At 47.4% G+C, this 27,503-nt stretch overlaps 1 protein-coding gene across 1 annotated transcript in view; it reads right to left on the reverse strand.

Annotated features, from left to right (window-relative positions):
• Positions 1 to 27,503, reverse strand: part of LOC147712854 (acidic mammalian chitinase-like) — a 325,733-nt gene that overhangs the window by 163,792 nt on the left and 134,438 nt on the right. Inside the window, exon 5 of the mRNA XM_086919719.1 lies at positions 6,831 to 6,955. Within this exon, the coding sequence (XP_086775845.1) occupies positions 6,831 to 6,955 (125 nt within the window). The remainder of the gene's footprint in view (positions 1 to 6,830; positions 6,956 to 27,503) is intronic.

Raw genomic sequence — 27,503 nt, forward strand, 5'->3', positions numbered from 1 at the left:
GTAACACAAAGTTAAAAAGTGAACAAAGGCTGCAGACTCAGGGACGGAGATTCTTCAGGTGCAACCACCACTTTAAGAGGTAAGTTGGGATCTTGGAGAAGAGGTAGGTACCCCAAAGGAAGACACAGGGAGCCGCAGAATGCCGGGTGCAGGGGTGTCTTTTGGTGTCAGGAAATCTTACCCTCAGCTGGTCACGGTTGGAGACATCCCTGGTTCTGAGGCTGCAGGCATTGTCTGGTTCATCAAGGAGGGTCTTTGGGCACTGCACTTCGGGTCACAGTCACCGGGGGGACGTCCTCGTGGTTTAGGGTCACTCAGGCACAGGCAGGGCTTGGTGAGTGCAGAGTGTGCTGGATCCGCTGTTCCTGGCTGCCACCTGGGGTAATGTTGTTTGAGCAGAACCACTGCTCGTGGGAGTCCCAGTCGGTTGGAAGGGCCAAGGCAGGCAGGTCCTCCGGGGTTGTCGAGGTTGCTGTCCGTGGGAGTCGCCGGAGTTTCGCAGGATCAGGTTCAAGGATCAACAGGCCTGTAAGGTTCTGGGGCCAAGTCAGTGGGCATCGTCCTTTTGTTAGCAGCTGCACAGCAGGTCTTCGGGTTTCTTGTTCTTCTTCTTCTTGCAATCGGGATCTGAAGAAGGAAGGTTCAGGGTGCCCCTAAATACTAAATTTAGGGGTGTTACAGGTAGGGTAAAGGCAGGGAATAATGAGTCCCTGCCCTGAGGTTCACCCCCTAGCCTGCTCCTCTCCTGTGGGAGGGGGGCAGGAGCCTAGCTGTAATTGGGCAGGGCTGAGCATCTTCAAGATGGCCGGAGCCCGGAGTTGCGCTTCACCTCGCCTCTCCCACCTGAGGGGTGGGGTTGGCATATGCTGGCACACCCCCTTTCCTCACTTAGGGATTCCCGCCGTTCTTCCCAACAGAGTGGGGGTCAGAACCGGTGGGGGCCAGTTGCTGAGTACAGCACGTGGTCTGGAGAAGCTCACAAAGGCGGTATGCCTTTGAAGCTTCTCCTGCCCATCCTGGGGGAGGAGGGGTACAAAAGGGGGTGGTGATGGACGGAGCATCTGAACCAATCAAACTCTCACACCCAGTCAACAGATCTGGGTTTAATCCATCACCGTTCTTTAGCCCACTCTGCCACCCCAGTTCAGACATGGCCATATGCAAATCAGTCTGACCCTGTGCCTCATGGGAACAGTCCAGCCCGAACTGCCAAGCCATGTCTTCCCTGGACCAGAAACAAGCTTCCTAGGACCGGTTTCTGGCATTTCAGCCGTCTTCAGCCAGGCTTGCTTGAATCCAGAGGCAAAGTGAGCAAGGGACTCACGTCTGAGCATACCCTGCCAACTTATGGCAAACAGTGATGGATTTCACTTCCACTTCCCGCAACCAATAACCTAATTCTATGCAAGCGTGAACTGATATGGTGTGAAAAAAACTGTTGAAGCGATATTCGTAAAAATGTGTTACAGAGCAGGTTTTCTGTATCCGAACCTCATGCAAGTCATAACTCATCAGACCATCACTATTTGTATAGATAGATTGTCTCTGGCAGTATGGCCGTAAGACACAAGAGTGATTCAGAAAAGGGGGTGGTGATGAACAGAGTGTCTGAATTAAGCAGACCACTCTTACCCAGTCCAAAGATCAGGGCTTGATCCATCACCGTTTTTCAGCTCACTGCACCATCCCAGCTCAGAACTTGGCTATATGCAAATTAGTCTGACCCTGGCCCAGTGCATCATGGGAACAGGGCAGACCAAACTACCAAGCCAATTCTTATACTGGGAAGGAAACAAGCTACCGGGGACCGGTTTCTGGCATTTCAGCCGTCTTCGGCCCGGCTTGCTTGAATCCTGATGGTGCAATGAGCTAGGGACTCACATCTGAGTATACCCTTCCACGCTTATGGTGGACAAAAATGATTCAGAAAAGGGGGTGGTGATGAACAGAGTGTCTGAATTAAGCAGACCACTCTTACCCAGTCCAAAGATCAAGGCTTGATCCATAACCGTTTTTCAGCTCACTGCACCATCCCAGCTCAGAACTTGGCTATATGCAAATTAGTCTGACCCTGGCCCAGTGCATCATGGGAACAGGGCAGACCAAACTACCAAGCCAATTCTTATACTGGGAAGGAAACAAGCTACCGGGGACCGGTTTCTGGCATTTCAGCCGTCTTCGGCCCGGCTTGCTTGAATCCAGATGGTGCAATGAGCTAGGGACTCACATCTGAGTATACCCTTCCACGCTTATGGTGGACAAAAATGATTCAGAAAAGGGGGTGGTGATGAACAGAGTGTCTGAATTAGGCAGACCACTCTTACCCAGTCCAAAGATCAGGGCTTGATCCATCACCGTTTTTCAGCTCACTGCACCATCCCAGCTCAGAACTTGGCTATATGCAAATTAGTCTGACCCTGGCCCAGTGCATCATGGGAACAGGGCAGACCAAACTCCCAAGCCAATTCTTATACTGGGAAGGAAACAAGCTACCGGGGACCGGTTTCTGGCATTTCAGCCGTCTTCGGCCCGGCTTGCTTGAATCCTGATGGTGCAATGAGCTAGGGACTCACATCTGAGTATACCCTTCCACGCTTATGGTGGACAAAAATGATTCAGAAAAGGGGGTGGTGATGAACAGAGTGTCTGAATTAAGCAGACCACTCTTACCCAGTCCAAAGATCAGGGCTTGATCCATCACCGTTTTTCAGCTCACTGCACCATCCCAGCTCAGAACTTGGCTATATGCAAATTAGTCTGACCCTGGCCTAGTGCATCATGGGAACAGGGCAGACCAAACTACCTAGCCAATTCTTATACTGGGAAGGAAACAAGCTACCGGGGACCGGTTTCTGGCATTTCAGCCGTCTTCGGCCCGGCTTGCTTGAATCCTGATGGTGCAATGAGCTAGGGACTCACATCTGAGTATACCCTTCCACGCTTATGGTGGACAAAAATGATTCAGAAAAGGGGGTGGTGATGAACAGAGTGTCTGAATTAAGCAGACCACTCTTACCCAGTCCAAAGATCAGGGCTTGATCCATCACCGTTTTTCAGCTCACTGCACCATCCCAGCTCAGAACTTGGCTATATGCAAATTAGTCTGACCCTGGCCCAGTGCATCATGGGAACAGGGCAGACCAAACTACCAAGCCAATTCTTATACTGGGAAGGAAACAAGCTACCGGGGACCGGTTTCTGGCATTTCAGCCATCTTCGGCCCGGCTTGCTTGAATCCTGATGGTGCAATGAGCTAGGGACTCACATCTGAGTATACCCTTCCACGCTTTTGGTGGACAAAAATGATTCAGAAAAGGGGGTGGTGATGAACAGAGTGTCTGAATTAAGCAGACCACTCTTACCCAGTCCAAAGATCAGGGCTTGATCCATCACCGTTTTTCAGCTCACTGCACCATCCCAGCTCAGAACTTGGCTATATGCAAATTAGTCTGACCCTGGCCCAGTGCATCATGGGAACAGGGCAGACCAAACTACCAAGCCAATTCTTATACTGGGAAGGAAACAAGCTACCGGGGACCGGTTTCTGGCATTTCAGCCGTCTTCGGCCCGGCTTGCTTGAATCCTGATGGTGCAATGAGCTAGGGACTCACATCTGAGTATACCCTTCCACGCTTATGGTGGACAAAAATGATTCAGAAAAGGGGGTGGTGATGAACAGAGTGTCTGAATTAAGCAGACCACTCTTACCCAGTCCAAAGATCAGGGCTTGATCCATCACCGTTTTTCAGCTCACTGCACCATCCCAGCTCAGAACTTGGCTATATGCAAATTAGTCTGACCCTGGCCCAGTGCATCATGGGAACAGGGCAGACCAAACTACCAAGCCAATTCTTATACTGGGAAGGAAACAAGCTACCGGGGACCGGTTTCTGGCATTTCAGCCGTCTTCGGCCCGGCTTGCTTGAATCCTGATGGTGCAATGAGCTAGGGACTCACATCTGAGTATACCCTTCCACGCTTATGGTGGACAAAAATGATTCAGAAAAGGGGGTGGTGATGAACAGAGTGTCTGAATTAAGCAGACCACTCTTACCCAGTCCAAAGATCAGGGCTTGATCCATCACCGTTTTTCAGCTCACTGCACCATCCCAGCTCAGAACTTGGCTATATGCAAATTAGTCTGACCCTGGCCCAGTGCATCATGGGAACAGGGCAGACCAAACTACCAAGCCAATTCTTATACTGGGAAGGAAACAAGCTACCGGGGACTGGTTTCTGGCATTTCAGCCGTCTTCGGCCCGGCTTGCTTGAATCCTGATGGTGCAATGAGCTAGGGACTCACATCTGAGTATACCCTTCCACGCTTATGGTGGACAAAAATGATTCAGAAAAGGGGGTGGTGATGAACAGAGTGTCTGAATTAAGCAGACCACTCTTACCCAGTCCAAAGATCAGGGCTTGATCCCTGATCTTTGGACTGGGTAAGAGTGGTCTGCTTAATTCAGACACTCTGTTCATCACCACCCCCTTTTCTGAATAGTTTTTGGCCACTATAGGTGTGGCAGGGTATACTCAGACATGAGTCCCTTTCTCACTGCACCATCAGGATTCAAGCAGGCCGGGCCGAAGAAGGCTGAAATGCCAGAAACCGGTCCCCGGTAGCTTGTCTCCTTTCTGGTGAAGAATTGGCTTGGTAGTTTAGTCTGCCCTGTTCCCATGATGCACTGGGCCAGGGACAGACTGATTTGCATATAGCCAGGTTCTGAGCTGGGATGGTGCAGTGAGATAAATAACGGTGATGGATCAAGCCCTGATCTTTGGACTGGGTAAGAGAGGTCTGCTTAATTCAGACACTCTGTTCATCACCACCCCCTTTTCTGAATCGTTTTTGGCCACTATAGGTGTAGCAGGGTATACTCAGACATGAGTCCCTTTCTCACTGCACCATCAGGATTCAAGCAAGCCGGGCCGAAGAAGGCTGAAATGCCAGAAACCGGTCCCCGGTAGCTTGTCTCCTTTCTGGTGAAGAATTGGCTTGGTAGTTTAGTCTGCCCTATTCCCATGATGCACTGGGCCAGGGACAGACTGATTTGCATATAGCCAGGTTCTGAGCTGGGATGGTGCAGTGAGATAAATAACGGTGATGGATCAAGCCCTGATCTTTGGACTGGGTAAGAGTGGTCTGCTTAATTCAGACACTCTTTTCATCACCACCCCCTTTTCTGAATCGTTTTTGGCCACTATAGGTGTGGCAGGGTATACTCAGACATGAGTCCCTTTCACACTGCACCATCAGGATTCAAGCAAGCCGGGCCGAAGAAGGCTGAAATGCCAGAAACCGGTCCCCGGTAGCTTGTCTCCTTTCTGGTGAAGAATTGGCTTGGTAGTTTAGTCTGCCCTGTTCCCATGATGCACTGGGCCAGGGACAGACTGATTTGCATATAGCCAGGTTCTGTGCTGGGATGGTGCAGTGAGATAAATAACGGTGATGGATCAAGCCCTGATCTTTGGACTGGGTAAGAGTGGTCTGCTTAATTCAGACACTCTGTTCATCACCACCCCCCCCCCTTTTTCTGAATCGTAAGACACAAGAGGCTGCCCTGTAAGCTCAAGCCTTTTCTTGTGCCAGTGTAATAATGGTTATGAGTTCTCTAGGCAACCAGGCCACGAAAGATGAAAGATCTCTGGTAGGTATGCCTTCAGAATGTAACGCAAAGTAATGAAGATTCACCTCTTCCACCAAGTATAAAGACTATTCTCTATTAAATTCCGCTGAGACCATTCATCCACCCTCCGTAGCCCCCACTGTATAACGCTGCTCTCCAGGCGCTTCCAATAGCAAAACTCTTTGAAGAAGGGTGAGACAATGAATGTAAAAGAAATAAATACAGTGAGTCAATTCCACAGATTGTTTGAAAGGACGTTGGACTAAGTAAGATATCAAACTAGTTGCTTCTTTTTTAAACGTCCATACAATCTTGTCTAAGATATAGATGGCAACCAATTGCATCTCAAAAGACATTTTTGCATGTTTTTGATTTAGATTTGTGCAATCTCCTTTTGGAGGTACCGCCTTGCCCTAATTGAGGGAGAGACAGCCCAACATGTCGGGTAGGTTTTTTAGGTGATTCCAACAGGTGAAAGAGAGGGAAGCATTAAATCTATATGGCCATTGTGGATTTTCTTTTTTGGAATTAGCAGGTTTTCAAAGAGGGAAGGGGGAAATCTGATTGGGGTGGCTCTCAGCTGGCTCTTAAGGGGCTGGCGTTACATGCATGAGGTGTACTAACATCTACTAACATCTCTTTATAAGCCTTCTCTGTTTTAGAACAATCCCAAACTAGTGGCTTGGGTGGATGTTATGACTGGACTCTGCTACGCTCCTGCTAGTGACAGAGCAGGGAGCCCCAATGGCCCCAGTGTCAAGCTTCGACTTCTCTATACTGAAGGTTTTAATTTTAAGCACCTCCAAGGTGTTGTGCCTGCACAATCCAGAAGCCACTTTATGGCTGCTGTACCCTGTCCTTTTTTCTGGACCAGTGTACAGCACTAAATTCCTGTTTGGCAGAACTCACCATGTTTAGTTCAATCGACTTTACCATGTAGTAAAAATCCAGACCCTGTTGGGGCCTGTGTCTCTGGGTCTGGTTTAGAGTTGAGTGGTGATTATAACAGCTACAATTCCTAGAGTAAGAGCTAAATCCAGAGGAACGTCTACCAGTGGAATTTTCTCATATAAATGAATAGAACATTGTATGATGTTTTACCAATAAATTTGCCATCCAGAAATTCCAATACCACCCAACTCTAAAATGAGGGATTTAGTCTTTACACTTTTCAGTAATCCAGTCTGGAATTGCTGTACTTACTTCCCAATCTCGGCAATTTCATATCCTTTATCAATAGTTGATTTGCCAGCTGACACAGCTGCTGAGATCAGCAGCCTGGGTCTTCCAGCTTCCTTGGCTTCATTTTCAAAAGCTTTCAGTATTTCCTAGCAGGAGAGAAGAGGGTGTCAGTCATATCTGCTTCTTTACATTCATCATATCTGCTTCTTTTCATTCATTACTGTACCTACTGTCTGCCATAATGCAACCTATACTTTTTTATCCATGATGATTTTATTGTGCTTGCTGTCCACTGTCCATGGTAGCTTGATTTCAGCTATTTTTACGGTTTGAAACAATGCTAGGTCACTGGGGAAGGCACAGTGAAGCTTTCCCTAGAGTCCTGTGTACACATCTGGGACTAAGGCCTTTGTGGTGATATGTTGCTGGCAGACCTCTATGAGCAGTCCATGATGTCATTGAGAGTGTTTATGTGCCTTGGCTGTGCCAGCTGGGACGGCTCTCTGTACCCTATGTTATGTTATGTAATGTTAATAAAAACTTCTAGAGCGCACGGTCACCAGGAGGTTTCATGGCGCTAATCATGGGGAGTGTCGCCGCGGAACGAACTATGCGTAGGCTTGCTCGTACAACCAGGTTTTCAGAGCTTTCCTGAAGGCCAGGAGGTTGCTGCAGCTCCTAAGTGCCAGGGCTATGGAGTTCTAGAATTTAGGGGCGAGGTAAGAGAAACGGCATCCTCCTTGCCGTTTGCGTTTGATAATGGGGTGGTTAACAGGTGAAGGTGAGCCGATCGTAGACTTTGCTGAGGTACATGCTTTATGATCATACTACTTAGGACTACTTTTACCGTGCAGGACCTTGAAGGCTAAGCATCCAGTCTTAAAGGCTACCCGTTGGGCCATCAGTAGCCAGTAGAGTTTCAACAGCCCAGGTATGGCAGTCAGCGATTTAGGCTGTTTGTGGATAAGTCTTGCTGCTTGGTTCTGAACAATTTGTAGGCGTTTGAGTAGACACAGCAGCAGGCCGAGGTAGATTGAATTTGAGAAGTCAAGACGCGAAAGAACCAGAGCTATCACCACCTGTATGAGGGCTGAATGGGTCAGCAAGTGGGCGATTTTTTTTTATTTTACGCAGTTGGAGGAAGCTGGTGGAGACCACTGCTCCCACTTGTCTTCTGAGCGACAGATCTGCATTGATGGTGACCCCTAGGCTTTTCGTCGAGGGGAGGGAGTAGGGGGTGGTCCAAGTTCGGCCCGCCAGTAGTGCGGGTCCCAGCAGACCTCGCTCTTCCCAGCCAACACTAATTCCCTATAATAAATACTTCTTTTGGGAAATTACTACAGCATCAGCAGGCAATCCTTTCAGCCTAATTACGAGTTAAGGTGCTATTTAATGCACCTGCTAAATAATGATACCACAGGGTGCGATAATATTACGTGTTTGTGGGTAGAACATGCAAATTTTGGTGCTTGACGCAACAAAATCTGCAAGATAGCAAATATTGTATGCTTTTCCCTTGTTAAATTTCGACAGGGTTGACTTGCCAAGATTTAACAAAGGTTGAGTTATTTAACACAGCACATAATTATCAAATGTATTAAATCCCTTAAAACTCTTAATTCTGACCCATGTGTGAACAGGTGTTTTACTCATGGGTCGGAATTAACCAACCCACTCGTAATGAGGTGCTTAGTGTTTGAGAAGTTTTACAAGAGCATCTGCATAAAACCTTGCCCAGTCAAATCTGGTCACTTTTTGGCAGAAGGAATCAGAAAGCACAAACTGGTAGAACCAAGGCAAACGATATGCAGGCGATTTAGGCAAAAGGTCCAGAGCACACAATATGTATCTGTAGAATGGTTTGTTGTTAGAGTAATGTTAGTAGGGATAGATCAAACCAAGCGTAAGTTTTCAAAAGTTTTATTCACCAACAGCGTTCACCACTTGGGAATCACTGCAAATATCACTCAAGCCGACACGTGTTTCGTCACAACATGTGGCTGTGACTCTTCAGGGCTGATTTTAATGATCAAGGCGCGAGGTCGGGGAACCGGTGATAATTCCAACCCGGTCCTTATCGGGTGGTTTTTAACTTTCGAAAGGGCGGCACCAGTCGGGTTGCCGAAGCCAATTCGTAGGTAGAGAATTTGTTATATATACAAATTCCGTGGAGCGGAGGCCGTGTTAAGCCTGTATACTGGCGTCGATGTGCGTCTGTTGCCGAGTGCGGGAACACCGAGGCGATCTAGCGGCAGCAATATTTGTAGAAATGGGAGTTATGGTATTTTTTTGATAGTTTATCTCCATGCTGATGCTGCATTTACTCGCAAAACAATGAAGGTGCTATCCTGAAACAACTTGACAGGGAAAACTGCTGGCCCAGACAATTGCCAGGGAAAATAATTACTTTTGAAATGAAAAGGCATTACAAACCCTAAAAACATCATTCTGTGCACAACATGTTACAAGCACTTGTTTCTCAGTTAACAAAAATTTCCCCAGAGAAAGGGAAAACACTGCAGCACCACTCTCTCGTGCCATAGTGTGACTTTCGCTGATTTGCCTGATATGATACAAAGTCAAAGTCAAAAAGGTTTATTGCATAATTAATTAAACTTATTACAATTTTCACATTATAAATAATAATACAAAGTGTAAATATGTTTGGTAAAATTAAGTCTCCTCCCTTGTTAAAAATAATGTGAGACAATGTTTTAAAAGTTTCTTCCGGAGATACTCCCGCTGTCTTTGAATATCAACATTTTTTTGCTTGTTTATACAAACTTTACCAATTGTTAAAATCAAGGCAGCCTTGGTGTCCTGCTTCTTAACCTTCTCCTTGTTCTACTTGGCTCAAACATTTTTTCACTTCTGCCAAGAATTTTGTTCCCCGGCAAGCCATAATGATAGAACTCCCTCCCAACCAGCAAGTTACTGCTTGTCTGCAGGTGCGGATATTTAGCTCATTGCAAATACCTTTTAACAGTCGTTGCCGTTGTGCCATAAGTGCAGGACAGACACACAAAAAATGAGCTAGTGATTCTGTTTTATAACTGCATAGTCTGCATTGCGCAGTCTGGTGGTTACCTTTCCAGGATGGTAATAGATCCTTCGAGATGTGCATGCCCATCCTATAATCTGTAAAAGCTCTTTTTAAATGCACGTTGAAGTGAGAGGCTAAGTAAGCGTGTGATAATCCTGCTTTGAAGGAATTGATAATGGTCCAGCCGTGTCGCCGTTTTAGTAGTGTCCCTTTATCTTCTTGAAAGGATTTCTTCCTTGCTGCCTTGTTGGCCAATCTACTTATGCTTGCTTTATCCGTCGCGGATTCCCATGCAGCTTCCAACTCCAGCTCTTTTACGCAGATTTTCAGGTAGTTTCCCCAGGAGCACGGGGTTCCGGTCTCCCCTTGATTTTTTATAACTTCCCAGTTTAGCCAGTCCATGGATTCTGGGTCTGCAAATCTAAGTTTATAGCACAGTTTTACGAAGCCGCTCATGCTCCTGTATTTCTGGTTTTGCAGACCAAATTCAAGCCTAACTTGCGAGGCTGAGGCACATCTTGGAAGATTAAAAACTGCTTTGTAGATTTTGGTTTGGAGATCATTTAGTAAGTCTGTTTCCTTGCCACACCAGGTGACTAGACCGTAAGACAGAGAGGGTAAAATTTGTGCCGACATGACCTTCAACAGGTGTTTGTGATTTGGACAGTCCATCTTTGTTTTTAGTAGACGGTAAGCGAAAATTAGGGTTTGGGCTTTTGCGCGTATTGCAGTTTTATGCTCCGTTTGTTTTGCGCCCTGAGATATTGTGATTCCGAGGTACTTGTACGACCCTTGTTCTTTCACCTTTGTCCCGTTCACCATCCATGTATATCTTAGTTTCTTTGGGTCTACCAGACGGACCACTTTTGTTTTTTCTTTGCTTAGGTCCAGACCCTCTTGCTTTAAGTATGCTGCTAGTAGGTTAAGAGCTCTTTGTAGACCAATTGGAGTTTTAATCCGCAATACTATATCATCTGCATATTGCAGGCAAGGAATTAGATGATTTGCCAATGATGGTGGGAGAACTTCGTCCGTCTCCAGCACTTTTGCGAGGTCGGAAAGGAAAAGATTAAAAAGGGTGGGTGCTAAAACGCAACCTTGTTTTAGGCCCTGGTACGTTGGTATATTCCTCGTAGTATAAGCTCCATTTCCCAATTTCACCTTTGCCCATGTGTTTTGGTATAGAACTTTTGTTGCCTTTAACAGTTTGGTCGGCATCCCCCAACACTGTAGTTTACCCCATAAACGCTCTCGGTTAACTCTGTCAAAGGCCGATTTAATATCGACGAAGAAGGCGTACAGCCGTGCGCCCTTTGCTGCCATTCTATCCGTTAGTAATGACAGGCAAGTTAGGTTGGTGATTGTTCCCATTTTCCGCCTAAAGCCTGTCTGGAACCAAGGAATTCTGTTTGATTCTTCAATCCATTCTTGCAGCTTTAAAAGGATGCAGGAGGCGTAAAGCTTTGCTTCTACATCTATTAAAGATATAAGCCTATAGTTTGTTGGATTACAATGGTCACCGTGTTTAAATATTGGGTGAATGACGTTACCCTTCCAAGACGCGGGAACCTGGGCATCATTATAAATATGATTGAAAAGTGGCGTTAGGGTATCTGCCGAGAATTCTGGGTCGTGTTTGAAGATGGCGTTGGGCAGCCCATTCAGGCCTGCTGCTCCTTCAGCTTTTAGTCTTTTAATAATTTTACAGAGTTCTCCTCTAGTGGTTAATTCCGGGAATACCGTCTCCTCTTTTGAACTCCCCTTCGTCCCTAGTCCTTCTGTACCTGTGTTGGTGATTCCCGTCAGATCATCCTCAATTAAATTTGTTGACCTTATGTCATTCGAGAGACCTGCTGTTGTTGTGCAATATAGGGATTGTACGTGCTGGGACCAAGCGTCGGCTCCTACTCCTGCTTCCTGATGGAGTTTAGATCCTTTATTTAGATCATTAATAATGCCCCAAAAGTAACGGCTGTTAGGATATTTTCCTGCACTTAGGAGTTTATTCCATAGCTTTTCCTTGTAGGAGGATTTTGCGATGCTCAGTGACTTTCTATAAGCGCTTCTGGCTTCAAACAGGTCTCCCTTGTTTGTTTGTAACCCCAGTCTTTTTTGTCGTGCTAGATCTCGGGCCGCTTTAGCTACCCTCTTTTTTTTTGTTCTTAGTTCCATATTAAACCAGGGCTCCTTTTTGAGGGTAGACTTGATCTGTATCTCTGATGTTGCTGGGAATTTATGGAGAAGGTCCAGGACCAATTGCTCCCAATTTTTTACAAGATCTTCCTTTTTTTACAACCCTAGCTCAAGTTTTCGAGCTGTGACGGCGGACCAAATTTTTTCCAGCCCTTCTCCTCGCCATTTTAATTTCTTTAGGTTGGATTTGGATGCTTGATGAAGTAGACAAGACAAGTTCAGTGCCAGAGTGGGCGTGGTGTTTAAGGTTGTTATTTGGGGGAAATGGTCACTTTCTGGCCGTTGAACAATTTTGAAAGTCTCGACGCCTGGAACTAGGTCGTCGCTTACTATTGTATAGTCTATCGTTGAGTGAGCCCTTCCACACAGGTACGTGATACCTGCCGGCCTGTCCCCCCTCGTGTTGCCGTTCAGAATCGTCAGACCTAGTTCTCTTAGGTTGGAAGTTAACCTCGGACCTCTGGTGGACAGTGGCATGTTTCCTTTTGCCCTGATGTTGCCGATTAGGTCGCAGTTGAAGTCCCCAGAGATTAATAATGAACATCCTGAATGGGTTTTTTGCATCAGTTTTATCAGTGACGTTAGGCTTGTTTGTTTTTCTTGGTGTGACTTCCGTTCCGGGTGGATATAGACATTGAGAATTATGATTTGCCACTGCTCGGGCCCAACTGCCAGAGTGTTTCTGAGATTCTAGTCACTTGCACCCAATTAAGGCCTACGTCCAGTGCTTCCGATGTCCAATTATATTTTTGGGTTATGTGAGTTGATAGGCCTCCCCGGGGGTGCCCAAAGTTTGAGAGTCTTTCTGCCAAGATGTGGTGGGCCTTGAATCCTGGTATTACTGTGGGTGATAATTTCCATGACTCCTGAATCAGGATTACATCTTGTTGGGAAAAGAAGGCTTGTGTGTCATGGTCCAGCTCCATTTCCTGGGAGCCATGTACGTTCCATGAACAAACAGAGAGGTTTGTTGGTTTTTTAACACTCTGCATTTCCTCCCTCCTGCATGAAGTCATTGAAAAGTTTTTTACTGTGTTAGGGACCCTTATTATTCAAGACCGTGGGAACCCAGGACCAATCCATTTTGTCCCGGCCATGCTGACTGGTTGATTGCTTATTTACTTTCAAGATTACCCCATCCGTTGAACTTGATGCAGCTGGTGAAGTAGCGCGTGCACCTAGTAGACAGGAAAAGGGAGAACCTTTTTTTTCGTTCCCCTTTGTTTCATTGCCATGATACAAAATGGAAGGCTTGCTTCAAAAGCTATAAATAGATTTTCCATCACCATCACTGGGCCCTGAAAAATTATGGGACCTAGTGAGTAATGTTTCCTCTGGTTCCACTTTCTGAACGCCCTGGTAATTATTATTATTATTATAGTCAGATTTGATTTGCGCATGGCTGCCCCAGTGACAGGGCATCCCAGCGCCACCATAGACAGTGAGAGTGAGCAAGGACGGAAAGAGTTAAAGTTAGGCCGGGAAAAGCCAGGTCTTTATGGCTTTGTGAAATGCAAAATGATTCTGGATCCCTCTGATAGAAACAGGAACGAATTCCAGAGTTTTTTCCGCAAGACTGCGAAAAGAGCGGCCGCCAGCTCTAGCTCTCGAAACTCGAGCAATACTGACCAAGGCTTGGTCAGCAGACCTTAAGGTGCGCCGCGGCACATAGAACTCCAGAAAATTAGCCATCCCCAAAGGTGCCTGTTGAGTCAGAATACTGTGGGACACACAAAGTGTTTTAAACTGGATTCCCTTTTCGACGGCAAACAATGTAGTTTGGGAAGAACATGGGAAACAGAGGAAGACTTAGGGAGTGCCACCAGAATGCGTGTCGCTGTGATCTGCATTCTCTTCAGGCGCCTAATACTGGACTTATTAGCACAGAGATAGAGAGAATTACCATAGTCCAGTCTAGATAAAATTGTCGCCTGAACAATGGTTTGATGCACTTTGGGAGGAAAAAAAACAAAAGAGGTTTCAAGCCTCGAAGAAGCCCAAAGCAGATCCCTGCCACAGCTTTCGATTGAGTATCGAAGGTAAGACCACTGTCGATCCACACCCCAATGTTCTTTACTGCCTCTTTTGGCGCAGGAGCCGGTTTGAGGCGTTCCGGCCAGCACTGCTCGGACCACATATCCGGGTCCATCCCGAACAGCAAAACCTCTGACTTACTGATATTCAACTGCAAGCAGTTTGCAGCCATCCAGTCTGCAACCTCTAACAGGTCCTCCTTAATCTTCTCCAGATTAACACTACATTTCTTAGAGAAGGCGATCACCAGTTGGGTGTCGTCAGCATACGACACCAGTGACAGCCCTCCTCTTTTAGCCATCAACGCAAGGGGTTGAACATGAATGTTAAACAGTAGGGGGCTCAATATTGAGCCCTGAGGCACCCCTTGTTGCAAGGCATACTCCTGCAAATAAAAAGGTGGCACTAAGACCTGGAAAGATCTCGAGGCCCTGATTCCAATTTCCTGTAAGCGCTTTAAAAGTATCACGTGGGAGACAGTGTCGAAAGCGGCACTTAGGTCCAAAAGAACTAAGGCCGCGGAATCACCGACATCAAGACTCCCCCAGATTTCTTCCGTCACAGCCAGCAGAGCAGACTCTATACTGTGGCGAGCTCGGAAATCGTTCTGCGAAGGATCCAAGATGACATTATGCTCAATAAACTCTGTGAGAGTTGTGTTCACATGAGATTCAATCAAATTAGCCAAGAAAGGCAGCTGGGATATAGGGCGATAGTTGCCCGGCTCAGAATGGTCCAGAGACAGTTTCTTTAGAAGAGGAATAACCTTAGGGTGTTTCCACGCCACTGGTACAGATGCTGAAGACAGGGAGAGGTTCACCAAATCTGAGCTCACTGGTGAAAATAAAGCATGAAACTGGCGGTAGTGTGCGGGTGTCAAAGGGTCAGCCGGCAAGCTCGATTTGACTTTCAAACAGAGGGACTCAAAATCAGTGGAGGACAATAGGGGAAAAGATGCCAAACTGTTGCCCACCAAGGGTCCAATATCCCCTGGCCCACCCACGACGCCAGAAAAGGCTGTGGTAGGAAGACTTTGATATATCTTCTCTAAGCATGGGCGAATTTTGCGAATCTGGCGTTCGCGAATTTTGCGAATTTGCGAACTCGCAATCCGCAAAATCCGCGAATTCTCGCGAATTTGCAGATTTTTTTTTGTGTTTGCAAGGATTTCTGCCAGTTCGCAAGGATTTCTGACAGTTCGCGAGGGTTTTGTAACAGTTCGCAATCGCGAACTTACATGTCGGCTCGCAACGGTCATGATTATGTTGTTTCTACGTCTGGTTCATCATCATAGGTTCCCAGCACCCTCTGTTTCACCCCTGCCACCCTCTGTTTTACCCATGCCACCCTCTGGTACATCAATGCCTTATGCCACCCTCTGGTTCATCATCACTGTAGATTATGGGGGGAAAAAGCAAGCACACCAGCCTGCTTCAACTGACATGAATTAATTTGGGGTTGATTTATTAATGTGTCACTGTTTTAAAAGTCCAGTCCGGCACCTGCATCCTTATCTGTAATTTGCTTTCTGTTGCAGTGCAATTTTTTTTTCCAGGACCTTTGTGGCCTACTTGTAGCTATTCTATGAGCCTGCTGTGAGGGTCAGAGCAGGGTCATACAATTGTTGCAACTAGCAACTGAACAATTGTTGCAACTAGCAACTGAACTTTGGAGGGGCCCTTGTCAGGAAGCACTACAGGGAACGGTTACTAATGATGAGTTTGAACTTTTGAACCTGCTTTCACTTTTGCAAAACTCGTTTTTCTGCAGAGCAGCATTACAGCAACTTTAATGCCCCACCAAGCTTATATGAGAAAGTTGATTTCTAATCCAAAAGTTATCCAAAGAAAATCAAAAGGCCTCAAATCTAAAAAAGTGCAGGCAAATGTCAACCTGAGGAGTTATTCTGATAAAAATAATAATTTTCAGAAGGTCTATGCTGCTTGCTAGTAGATTTCTTGTGCGGAATTGCAATTTTTGTAATTTCGCGAGTGCGAGATTGTTGCTGCCCGCCGCACCTACAAGTTCGCAATTGCAAACTTACACCGCAAAGAAAAAAAAATCCGCTGCGTGCGGATTTACGGATTTTGCGGGAAATTCGCGAATCTCGCGGATTGCGAATTTACCGAAAATCCGCAAAATCCGCGAGCGTAACGGATTTTCCGCCCATGCTTAATCTTCTCTACCTTGTTCACAAAATACCTGACCAGATCATTACACTGATGATTCGATGAGATTGGAGTGTCCCCTCTTGCGCCCGCACTCTTCATGTCCTTGAGCAGGGAGAAAATTGTCTTAGAGGGGTTGGTGGTAACCAACATTTTCTCAGCAATAAACTCCGCTCGTGCTCTCCGAATTAATTTGTGATAGTGCTTAATAGACGCTCAGTATTTGCTTTTTGCTACCAAATCATACTAGTGTCTCCAAGCTCGCTCAAACTGTTTACAATATTTTTTGGCTTTGCTCAATCGACTTCACCATATAAGCGGATTTTTCAGTACAATTCCGAAGACGCCAAACATGAACTGGTTACCTGTTCCCATTTGAACGTTACAGCTTACTAAATGTATTAAGTTAACTCCAATGTTATTCTATTGGAGAAGTAGGCCTTGCAGTAGTGAAAAATTTGTTTTTCACTACCAGGATATGCAAACCTTAAAAATACATGCCCAACATTTTCAATACACTGCACCCTGGCCCTGGTCTAACCTGGGCCTACCCTATGGGTGACTTGCATGTACTAAAAAGGAAAGTTTGGGCCTGGCAAAAGGTTTCTTTTGCCATGCCATAATAGTGGTTTAAAACGGCACACACAGGCTGCAGATCTGTGACATGTTTAAAGTGCTACTTAAGCGGGTGGCACAATCAGTGCTGCAGGCCATTAGTAGCATTTAATTTACAGGCCCTGGGCACAGGTAGTGCCAGTTTCCTAGGGACTTACAAGTAAATTAAATATGCCAATTGGGTGTAACACAATTCTATTATGTTTTAAGGAGGAAGCTCAAGCACGTTAGCACTGGTTAGCATTGGTAAAATGTGCAGAGCCCTATGGTCAGCAAAAATGAAGTCAGCAAAATAGTAGAGTTGAAGGCAAAAAGTTAGGGAGAAAACACCACCAAGTATGCCAGGTCTAACATGTGCCCCAAGCTAAAGGCAAAGAGAATTACCCATCCCCCTGGGAGTTTTCATCATTAAGGCGGAAGAACCTGGAGAGACCATCAACATTGGCTGGTCTGTTCCAAGATGGTGTTCAACCTTAAAGTCCATTCCATGCAGGGAAATGGACCACCTGAACAGTTTGGGATTCTCACTCCTCATCTACATTAGCCATCTGAGGGGTCTGTGGTCTATCTGAACCGGGAAGTGAGCACCAAATAGTTAGGGTCTCAACTTCTTCAGTGTCTAACCACTGCAAAGGCTTTCCTTTCTATTGCACTCCACCTCAGTTCCCTGGGAAGTAACCACCCAACTGATGAAAGCTACAGGTTGATTCAGGCCCTCTTCGTTTAGCTGTGAGAACACTACCCCTAAGCCATGTTCTGCATAATGAATTATTTGGAGAAGTCAGGGGCCTGGAGCACGGATTCTGTGCACATGACCTTCTTCAGGGTGTCAAAAGTGTTAGGGCATGCCTCCATCCAAGATCACCTGCCTGGGCTGCTTCTTAAAAGTCAGGGAGCAACAATGATGCCATACACTTTGAGGAATCTACTGATGAGGCCTTAGTAGGCCCTCACCTCTGTCTGGGTCGTCAGAGGTTCCCAAGCCGTCACCTTGCCTCCTCCCCTTTGATGTCCCAAATGCACCACTGAACCATGCTCTATCTGACGCTTCCTGGTCTTGATAGTCAGGCATACACTCTGCAGAGCCTGAAGCAGTTCCCTGTGGTGGCACAGTTAGTCCTCCTAGCTAGAACTGAAGACCGCAATGTCCTCTAGATAGGCTGAACTGCAGTTCTCCAATCCAGTCAGGAACTGGTTTACCAACTTCTGGAAGGTGGTAGGGGTGTTCTTTAACCCAAAGGGCATTACTCGGCACTGGAAGTGTCCTTCTGGGGTAGAGAATGTGGACCTCTCTTTGGCCCCTTGGTCAAGGCAATCTGCCAGCACCCTGACGTGAAGTAAAATGATCTCAAAGATCGGTTGTGAGCTGCTAAGTTCCTTAGCACATCAGCTCGGGTATGGGGTGTGCGTCAATCTTGGTGATGGCATAGAGACCTCAGTAATCCACACAGAATCTATGTTCTGGAGGAGCAGTCTTGGGGACCAGCACCATTGGGCTGGGCCAGGACTTTTTGTGGGCTCATTGACCCCTAGGGCCAGCCTTTTAGAGACTTCCTCCTTTGAGCTGGCTGTCACCTTATCAGATAGCCTGTACATTTTAATCTTTATAGGCATATGTCTGTCCCCAATATCAATAGCATGGGTGCACCATGTTATGAGTCCAGGGGTAATGGGGAAGTTAGAGGCAAACTTCCCCAGCAACTTGTGGCAGTCTCTCTGTTGCTCCAGGGTCAGGTTAGGGGAGAGGCTGACACTCTCCATTGATCCATTTTGCTTCCTGGAAGAAAGAAAGTCGGGGAGAAGTTCACACTCCTCCTCCACTCATCATCTGTGAACATGAAGATGGTTACTTCGGACTTCTTGAAGTGAGGTTTGATGCAATTGACATGCAAAACCATCAAAGGGTTCCTGGAAGGCTTGAGGTTCTCCAGCTAGGTGACTTCACTTTTGCACTCTTCCGCCTCATAGGGCCCAGATTAGTAGTCATGCAGGGACCTGGGCTCCACAGGCTCTATCTCTCACACTTTTTGGTCACACTGAAACTCAACCAGAGTGTCCTTCTGGTTGTGCCACCATTTCATGACCTCCTGGCTGGCTTCTAGATTCTCTTTATTCTTCTTCCAAAAGAGCTTCATAGGGGCATAGAGAACAAGTATGTAGCCTCCCACATCCTGGAGGCCTTCTTGGGAGCTTGCTCCCAACATTCCTCTACCAGACTGAGGGGCCCTCACACAATGTGACCACACAGAAGCTCGAATGGGCTGAATCCAACCCCTTTCTGTGGTATCTCTCAGTAGGCAAACAACATGCATGGCAGCAGGACGTCTGACTTCCGCATCTAGTACTCTGATAGGCTCACGATCATACCTTTTAGGTTCTGGTCTTCTTTAACCTCTCAACAAGACCCTCAGTTTGGGGATGGTAAGGTGTGGAGAAGTTATGGGATACCCCACAATTGTTCCACTTAGGTTTCAAGTATGTAACAAAGGCAAAGAAATGGGAATCAAAGGTTTCAAGTATGCAGACATGAAGTTGGTACCCCGGTCAGATACTACCTCTTTGGGGAACCCCACATGGGTAAATATCCCCATCAGTGCCCTGGCCACTGCAGGGGCAGTCAAAGTCCTCAGTAGTGTAGCCTCTGGGTACTGGTTGGCATGGTCTACCAAGACCAGGATGAACCTGTGGGCAAGGGCTACCTTGGGGTCCAGAGTAAGGGTGGGCGGAGTTGGCGGAGTGCCACTTCGTGGAGTTCCATGGAGTTGGCTAAAAACTCTGTGGAATTCCGCTACGCTATGCTCTGCTCCACACCGCTCCCCGCTGCCACCCACCCCAAGGCCACTGCAGACTTACCTGGTCACGCTGATGCTTCTGTGCCGTTTCCGGGCTATCCTCCTAGATGTCTCCTCTCCACTCTAGGCTTGTTCAACTCACCTTTGCTCAAAGTCACTCTTGAGAGGACTGCACATGCACACACATGCGCAGTCTTCTCAAGAGTTGCGCATCCGTGCGCATGCGCAGTCTTCCCAAGAGTGACGTAGAGCGTCTGTGTGATCGGACAAGCCTGGCGTGGAGAGAACTGGAGGCTGCCAGGAGGAGAGGAGAGCCCGGGCAGGGCAAGGAATCTCTGGCAGAAAGCAGGGTGGGTGGCAGGGCAAACTTCCCTATGCCCCGGAGTTGGAGTTTTTGGCTAAACTTCGCGTTCCCAACAGAGTTGGCAAAACTCTGCATACTCCACTGGCGTAGCGGAGTATTGTGCCGGGGATTAGTCTAGAGACCCAACAATGTCAATGCCCACATGTTCAAAGGGCTTGCCAATGACAGGGAATAGCTGCAGGGGAGCCTTGTTCTTTAATCCTTCCTTGCCTGGTGGATACTGCATGAGCAGCAGTCCGCATTTGAGGCCATCGTCATCCATGGACGGTAAAAGATGGTGCCAGGCCTTTCAAAGGTCTTATCTTGCCCCATTCTTCTAAATGACTTGCCAGGGGATCATCATGAGCCAGACCCTGTAGCACTGGGGCACCACCAACACATGGGGTGCACCAGGCTCAGGAACTTTAGGCTCACTATACAGGAGACCATTCTCTTGATAGATCCGGTGATCACCAGAGTTATCACCAGCTGCCTGGTCCTCAGCTTGCTGCCATAGGCCCTCCTGAATAGGGCACTCCAGCTGTGCCTTGCAGAACTCATCCTTGATTGGACCTCCTTCCTTCTGCCAGTTAGTCAGTTCAGGTAGGTTCCCCTGGGAGGCAATGTCTTCCCCTGTAGGTTCTTGGGCATAATCCTCATGTGCAGCCACCTCTCAAACCGTTGGAGTTTCAGTAGTGGGTTTTCCATGGACCTTGCTCCTCTGCTTTTTCGCGGGCATCTGGGCCATTCCTTTCAGGGTGCAGGTCCTCCTGACAACCCTCACGTGTGGATGCTCCCCAGATACCTTCTAGTGGACCCTTGTACTGAACCAGTGGGTCTATGAGTTTACTATCAATACAGTGTTGGCACCGATCTGCAAAACAAATACCGAACATGTTCTATTCTGCAATCAAGTTATACAGCCCTTGGTAATCCTGCACTTCACTGCCCTTCATCCACCCATCCAGTGCCTTGCAAAAGGAATAAACACAATCCACCCAGGACTGTTGGTCCAGCTTCTGGTTCAAACTTCTGCCTGTACTTCTCAGGGGAGATGCCATATTTCCTGACAAGGGTTTTTTTCATGAGGGGATACCTCATCCTGTCCCCTTCTCCAGGGCTATGTAGGGCATTCCTCCCCTCATGAGGGATGTGCTTCCAAGGGCAAGCCCCCCAAACTTCCTCAGGGATCCCATGCATCTGTAAAGCTACCTCATAGGCTTTAAACCGCTTGTCAATGGCATCCCCCACAACAAAGTCAGGCAACATACCCTTTGTCTCCAGAGGGCACTGTAGGTACTCTGCCACCTTTACTGCATTATGTCCTTCTGCCCTTGATGTCAAACTCCTTAAGACTAAGTTGACGAGCCAACAACATTTTTCTCTCCTCCACGATTCTTTCTGTACAGCCTTCTTTTGTTCTGCCTCCATGGCCAGTTTCTTTTCACCTTGCAATTTTTAAGTAGGCGACATGCAGCCTAAACTCCTTCTCTGCCCTGCTGTCAGAAAGCTCCTCCGGGACAGGCTTCAAGCAGACCTACTGCTCTCTGCTCTAGCAGGGAGTTTCAACCAGAGGGCCAAGTTACCCTCCTACCCCCCAGCTGAATGCCACATCCCAGAGCTGGTATCCAGACCCTGCTCTGGCTCCTCCACATCATTCTCTCCATCCTGGTCCTCTGTTGTGCAGTGGCGGCTGGTGACCTTTGAAAGTGGTGCGGAAGAAGAGCTACACCAAATTTCACCAAGTAAACATGCAAAGCGAGCAACCTTGAGTTGTCACTTGGGGGTTTTAGGACTCTTTCAAAGAAGATCTTGAACATTTTGGAACCAACTGGTACATTTGCTGGTGCTGTTTTCAAAATTTTAGAGGTGCTCCAGCCATTTTGAAGAGAAACCAATGAAATCTAAGAATGCTTTTTTGAGTTGTGCTAAATAATAATGACCCTCTTCATCCATTCTGATTCACTGTTCTGCAGTACCACTGATGACTAAATCGATATGTAACTGACTGACCCCAGTCCACTACACTGAAGGCTGTGCTCCAGCATGACGGGCCTCAAGATGCATGAAGCAATGGTCCATATGTGATAAGTCTTGCTTCAATCCGCCAGTCTTAGAGGGGTGGGTGTGCTGTGGGTAGGCTCTGGACTAGTTTAACTGACTACTCAGAGGCAATGGACCTTAAGTATACCTCTGAATGTACCCCATTTTCCACAGTATCACCTGTGTTGAAATCATTCCCACACTCTCAACCTATGAAATGCTTAATGGGGTAACTTGTTCAAATCCTGGCTGCAAACAATCAACCTTTCATCCTTCTTAGGTTGATAAAACCAGTATTATTGAATTGGTTTACAATGATGTAACTCATCCTACTGGTCCTTCATATGTGCCTGGTAAGTGAAGAATCCCACATTCTCCAAAGCCCCCAAGAAGCGAGCTCAACTCTACCCTAGTCCTCCTGGGCTTTCAAGGTCAATAGCCAGTCAGACGTGTTGAAAAGTTGATAGTGAGTTTTATCAGTCTAGCACAGTGGAAGGGGTCCGTCTCAGTCAAAATAAAACTAAAATCAGGATGCCATAAAGTAATCAGACTTACCGTTGTTCAACGTGTGCCCCAAAACATATGCACTTGCATGACAGCATAGAAATAGTTTTTGGGCTCAATATTATCTTTACACCAGATGGCTGCTAAGCAATTGATTCTCTTTATCGATCAAGACAAAACCATATCATTATTTTAAAGCATTAAAACGCACAAAGGTAAACACTCATTCTTAAAAGTGCATGTATTGACAGTGCATAGGTATATATAACTAGGCACGGGTCCCCACAGCACCCCTCCCACTAGCCTACATGTTGTTGCATATCGGCACCTCACAGGGTTCAGCCAAATAAAGGCGAGTGATGAAACACATTGTCTGATCACTGGCGGCAAGGGCAGAGGCAGCCTCCCTCAGCTTCCCTAAGCCAATCACAATGCTGCAATGGTAGCGTTGTGATTGCTGAGGATGGAGCCCAGACGGGCGCCTACAGGGTAGAACATTTTCTCTATGTAGACTGCATGCAGCCTACATAGAGAAAATCCAGAGGGTACATGACTGGTTTGGTCGGCCCCAGAGGGCGGACCAAACAGTCAGAGCCCACAGCGATGGGCAAGCCACTCATCCCGACCCGCCCGCTCCCAACCTGGCATACCCTTCTCCTTTCTAAGTAATGCGAGAAGTAGAAACATAAAATGATGTTTAAAATACCATTTTATGTTTCTGCTTCTCGCACTGCGAGAAAGCAGTTTGGGCGACGCTCCTCCGCCCTAATGGAGGAGCCGCCCCTGCTGTTCTGACTGGCAACTGGTGTACCTCCAACCATGCCCTCAGAGCCTTTTGGAGCTACGTCTTCTTGGTGCTCCTTTTGACAGGCAGCCCCTTCTCCTTCAAAGATTCTTTGAGCTCTGCTCTAAATCACAGTGTAGCTCTCCAGATAGAGGAGCTCAAATTCCATCTTTGCAGGCGAAGTTCGAAGCTTAGTTAGGTAGGATAAGGGTGAATTTGAAAAAAAGCAAAAAGGCCTATCAGGGAGAATTTAAAACTCAAATTGATCTCAGATTATTTATCTGGGAGGGATGTTCACTGTAACACTAAATTACTGCATGGCACTACACAAACACAAGTCCAAATCCTCACAGCTGATCACCAATTTAAGAAATTGGGTTACTGGTTGAGGGGGGTGAAACCCTACTGAATCAGAAACCACAATCCTTGGCAGGTGAAGTCACAAGCCATCTCTAAATTAACCTGTGCTCAACCCTTGGGTAGCTTAGCATGAAGAAGTCAGGCTTAACTCATAAGCAATGTGTAAAGTATTTGTGCAACACTTCAAACAGCATTAATGTGAAAACATACCACAAAAAGGATCCCACACCAGAATAGGAAAATAGTGTACATTTAAATAAATTAAAGATCAAAAGGACAAAAATCCAAGTGGTAGAACTTGAAATATGCAATTTTAAAGATTTCAGTGAACATAGCGCCAGAAAGAATAAAGTGGCAACTGTGGATATCTAGTTGCGCTAAACCAGGAAAAAGTCACAAAATCAGGTCCACCACGATGAAGCATGGGCCGAATATAAGGACCCAGTTAGGCCCACTGAACAAAAGTACCCTAAATCCTGACTGCAGAGCATTGCACGATCCTGCACCAATGAAGCATCATGCAGCTGAGGCAATATGTCAGTTCTGAAGAGCTGAGCAGTGAGGGCCTGTGCCAAAGTCGAACATCCCGTCGATGAGGGCTTGTGATGCGAAGTTCGGAATCGAGGACACAGCCAAGGTGAAGCTACGATGCAGGAACCTGCATCATCATCGTGGTTGCCAATGACAAGAGATTTGCAATGCGAGGGCCTGCGTCGGAAGGTGTCACACAGTGGCGGTTCCGATGTTGGCTGCTAAGTCGATGTGGAGTCCTTGAACTGGGAGACTTCTTGCAGCAGAGGCAATGCTTTGGGTTCAGCAAATGCAGATCCAGTCCTTCTCATCCAAGCAAGAAAGCAGCAGGCTGCAACTCGGCACAGCAGGACAGCAGGACAGCAGTCCTTCAGAGCAGCAGTCTAGAAGAGGACCAGTCCTTTCAGCAGCACAGCAGTCCTTCTTCTTGGCAAAGTCTACTGGTCCAGAAGTGTCCTGAAAAGTTGGTGTCTGGAGTCCAATATTTATACCTTGGCCTTTCTTTGAAATTGGAGAAGCTTGTGGTTTCCCTTTGAAATCCACAGGCTTCATGCCTTCCCTGTACTGTCTCCAGACTAACTACAGGGGGTATGTAGCCCTTTGTGTGAAGGCTGGACACAGCCTATTCAAGTGTAAGTAGGGCTGTGCCCAAATCAAGTCAAGTCAAGTCAGAATTTATATAGCGCACTACATACCCAGAGGGTCTCAAGGCGCTTGAGGAAGGGGGGGGAGGTTTACTTATCGAATATCCAGGTTTTAAGCTGTTTTCTGAAGGCTATGTGGTTTTGAGTAAGGCGTAGGTGGGTGGGAAGGGAATTCCAGGTCTTGACCGCTAAGTAGGAGAAGGATCTTCCCCCCATGGTGGCTTTGTGGATGCGCGGCACAGCGGCGAGGGCTTGGTGGGACGAACGCAGCTGGCGGGTGGGGGTGTAAAAGGAAAGGCGCGTGTTGAGACAATCAGGTCCAAGTTTGTATAGGGCTTTGTGTGCGTGGGTGAGGAGACGGAACATTATCCTCTTGTTGACGGGTAGCCAGTGAAGGTCTTTCAGGTGAACGGAAATGTGGTCTGTGCGGGGGATGTCTAGTATGAGTCTGGCAGAAGCATTTTGGATGCGTTGGAGTTTTTTCTGCAGTTTTGCGATGGTACCGGCGTAAAGGGTGTTTCCGTAGTCCAGACGGCTAGTTACCAGAGCGTGGGTGACCAGTTTTCTTCTTTTGGTGGGGATCCAGCGAAATGTTTTTTTGAGCATGCGTTGGATGTTGAAGCATGATGATGAGACGGCGTTGACTTGTCTGGTTATCGAGAGTGAGGAGTCCAGGATGATGCCCAGGTTCCGTGCGTGGTCCGTCAGTATGGGGGCTTTTCCTAGGGCCGTTGGCCACCAAGAGTCGTCCCAGGCGGAAGGGGGTGCGCCTAAGATAAGGACTTCCGTTTTGTCCGAGTTCAGTTTTAGACGGCTGTGCTTCATCCACTCGGCTACTTCTTTCATCCCTTCATGTAGGTTGGTTTTGGAAGAGATTGGGTCTTTGGTGAGTGAGAGGATCAGCTGAGTGTCATCAGTGTAGGAGATGATGTTGAGGTTGTGTTGACGTGCGATGGTTGCGAGGGGGCTCATGTAGACGTTGAAGAGGGTGGGGCTGATTAATGATCCTTGAGGGACGCCGCAGATGACTTCTGTGGCCTCTGACTTAAAAGGGGGGAGGCGGACTCTCTGAGTTCTTCCAGCAAGGAACGAGATGATCCAGTCTAATGCTTTTCCTTGAATTCCGATGTTTCTGAGGCGTTGTATCAGGGTGCTATGGCAGACTGTGTCGAAGGCTGCAGAGAGGTCAAGGAGGATGAGGGCGACTGTGTCTCCGTTGTCCAGTAGAGTTCGAATGTCGTCTGTTGCTGCGATGAGGGCGGTCTCGGTGCTGTGTTTGGCTCGGAAGCCAGATTGTGAGGAGTCGAGTGATTTGTTGGTTTCGAGGAAGGCGGCGAGCTGATTGTTGATGGCTTTCTCAATGACTTTGGCAGGGAAAGGGAGGAGCGAGATGGGGCGGTAATTTTTGAGTTCGGTGGGGTCAGCTGTGGGCTTCTTCAGAAGGGCGCTGAGTTCGGCGTGTTTCCAGCTTTCTGGGAATGTGGCAGAGTTGAGGGAGCAGTGGATGACGTCTCGGAGATGGGGTGCGATAATGGAGTTTGTTTGTTGAAGACATGATGGGGGCATGGGTCTGTAGGGGATCCTGAGTGGATGGAGTTCATTAGGCGAATGGTGTCTTCTGTGGTGATTGGGTTCCAGTCGAAAAGGTTATTCGGAGGAGTTACAGGTTCGGAGGTAAGTGAGGTTGACTGGTTTGCGGGTTTGGTTGTCAAAGCTGTTATGAATGTCGGCGATTTTGTCATGGAAGAATGAGCCGAGGGAGTCGCAGAGGACTTGAGAGGGGGTGATGTCGTTTGAGCTGGCGGTGGGGTTGGTGAATTCTTTGATGATGTTGAAAAGTTCCTTGCTGTTGCGGGCGTTGTTGTCTAGTCGGTCTTTGAGTGCTGATTTCTTGGCTGTCCGGATTAGTTGGTGGTGTTTGCGGGTGGCGTTTTTGAAGGCGGCTTGGGTAATAGTGTTTGGGTCTTTTTTCCAAGTTTTCTCAAGGGAGCGACAGAGCTTCTTGGAATTCCTAAGGTCATCGTTGAACCAGGGGGCGTTCTTGCTTCCTTGCTTGATTTGATGTTTTTTCAATGGTGCTAGTTTGTCGGCGGTTTGGGTTAACCATTGTGTGAGGTTGATGGCGGCTTGATTAGGGTTCGTTGAGTAGGCCGGGGGTTTTTGAAGAAGCGATGTGGAAATCTGGTCGATGGTGATTTTGTTCCAATTTCTTTGCAGAGTTGGTTGAGGGTGGTTGTGGATCGTGGTCTTATTGTATGTGAAGTGGATGCAGCTGTGGTCCGTCCAGTGGAGGGTTGTGGTGTGCGTGAAGGAGATATGCTTGCTGGAAGTGAAGATAGGGTCGAGTGTGTGTCCTGCATAGTGTGTGGGGGTGTTAACAAGGTGTTTGAGTCCGAGATTGGCGAGGTTGTCCAGGCGGGTGGTAGTGTTACTGTCGTTGCTCTTTTCCAGGTGGAAATTGAGGTCTCCCAGTAGAATATATTCTTCTGAGGGGAGGGCGTGTGGGGTGATGAAGTCAGTGATGTCTTCGCTGAATCTAGTGCGGGGTCCTGGTGGCCTGTAGAGGAGGGTGCCTCTAAGTGTGGTCTTGGGGTCGGTGTGGATCTGGAAGTGAAGGTGTTCGGCGATAGCGAGGTTGTC

The sequence above is a fragment of the Lissotriton vulgaris genome, chromosome 5 (genome assembly GCF_964263255.1).
Source record: "Lissotriton vulgaris chromosome 5, aLisVul1.2, whole genome shotgun sequence".
In the NCBI taxonomy this organism is placed as follows: Eukaryota; Metazoa; Chordata; class Amphibia; order Caudata; family Salamandridae; genus Lissotriton; species Lissotriton vulgaris.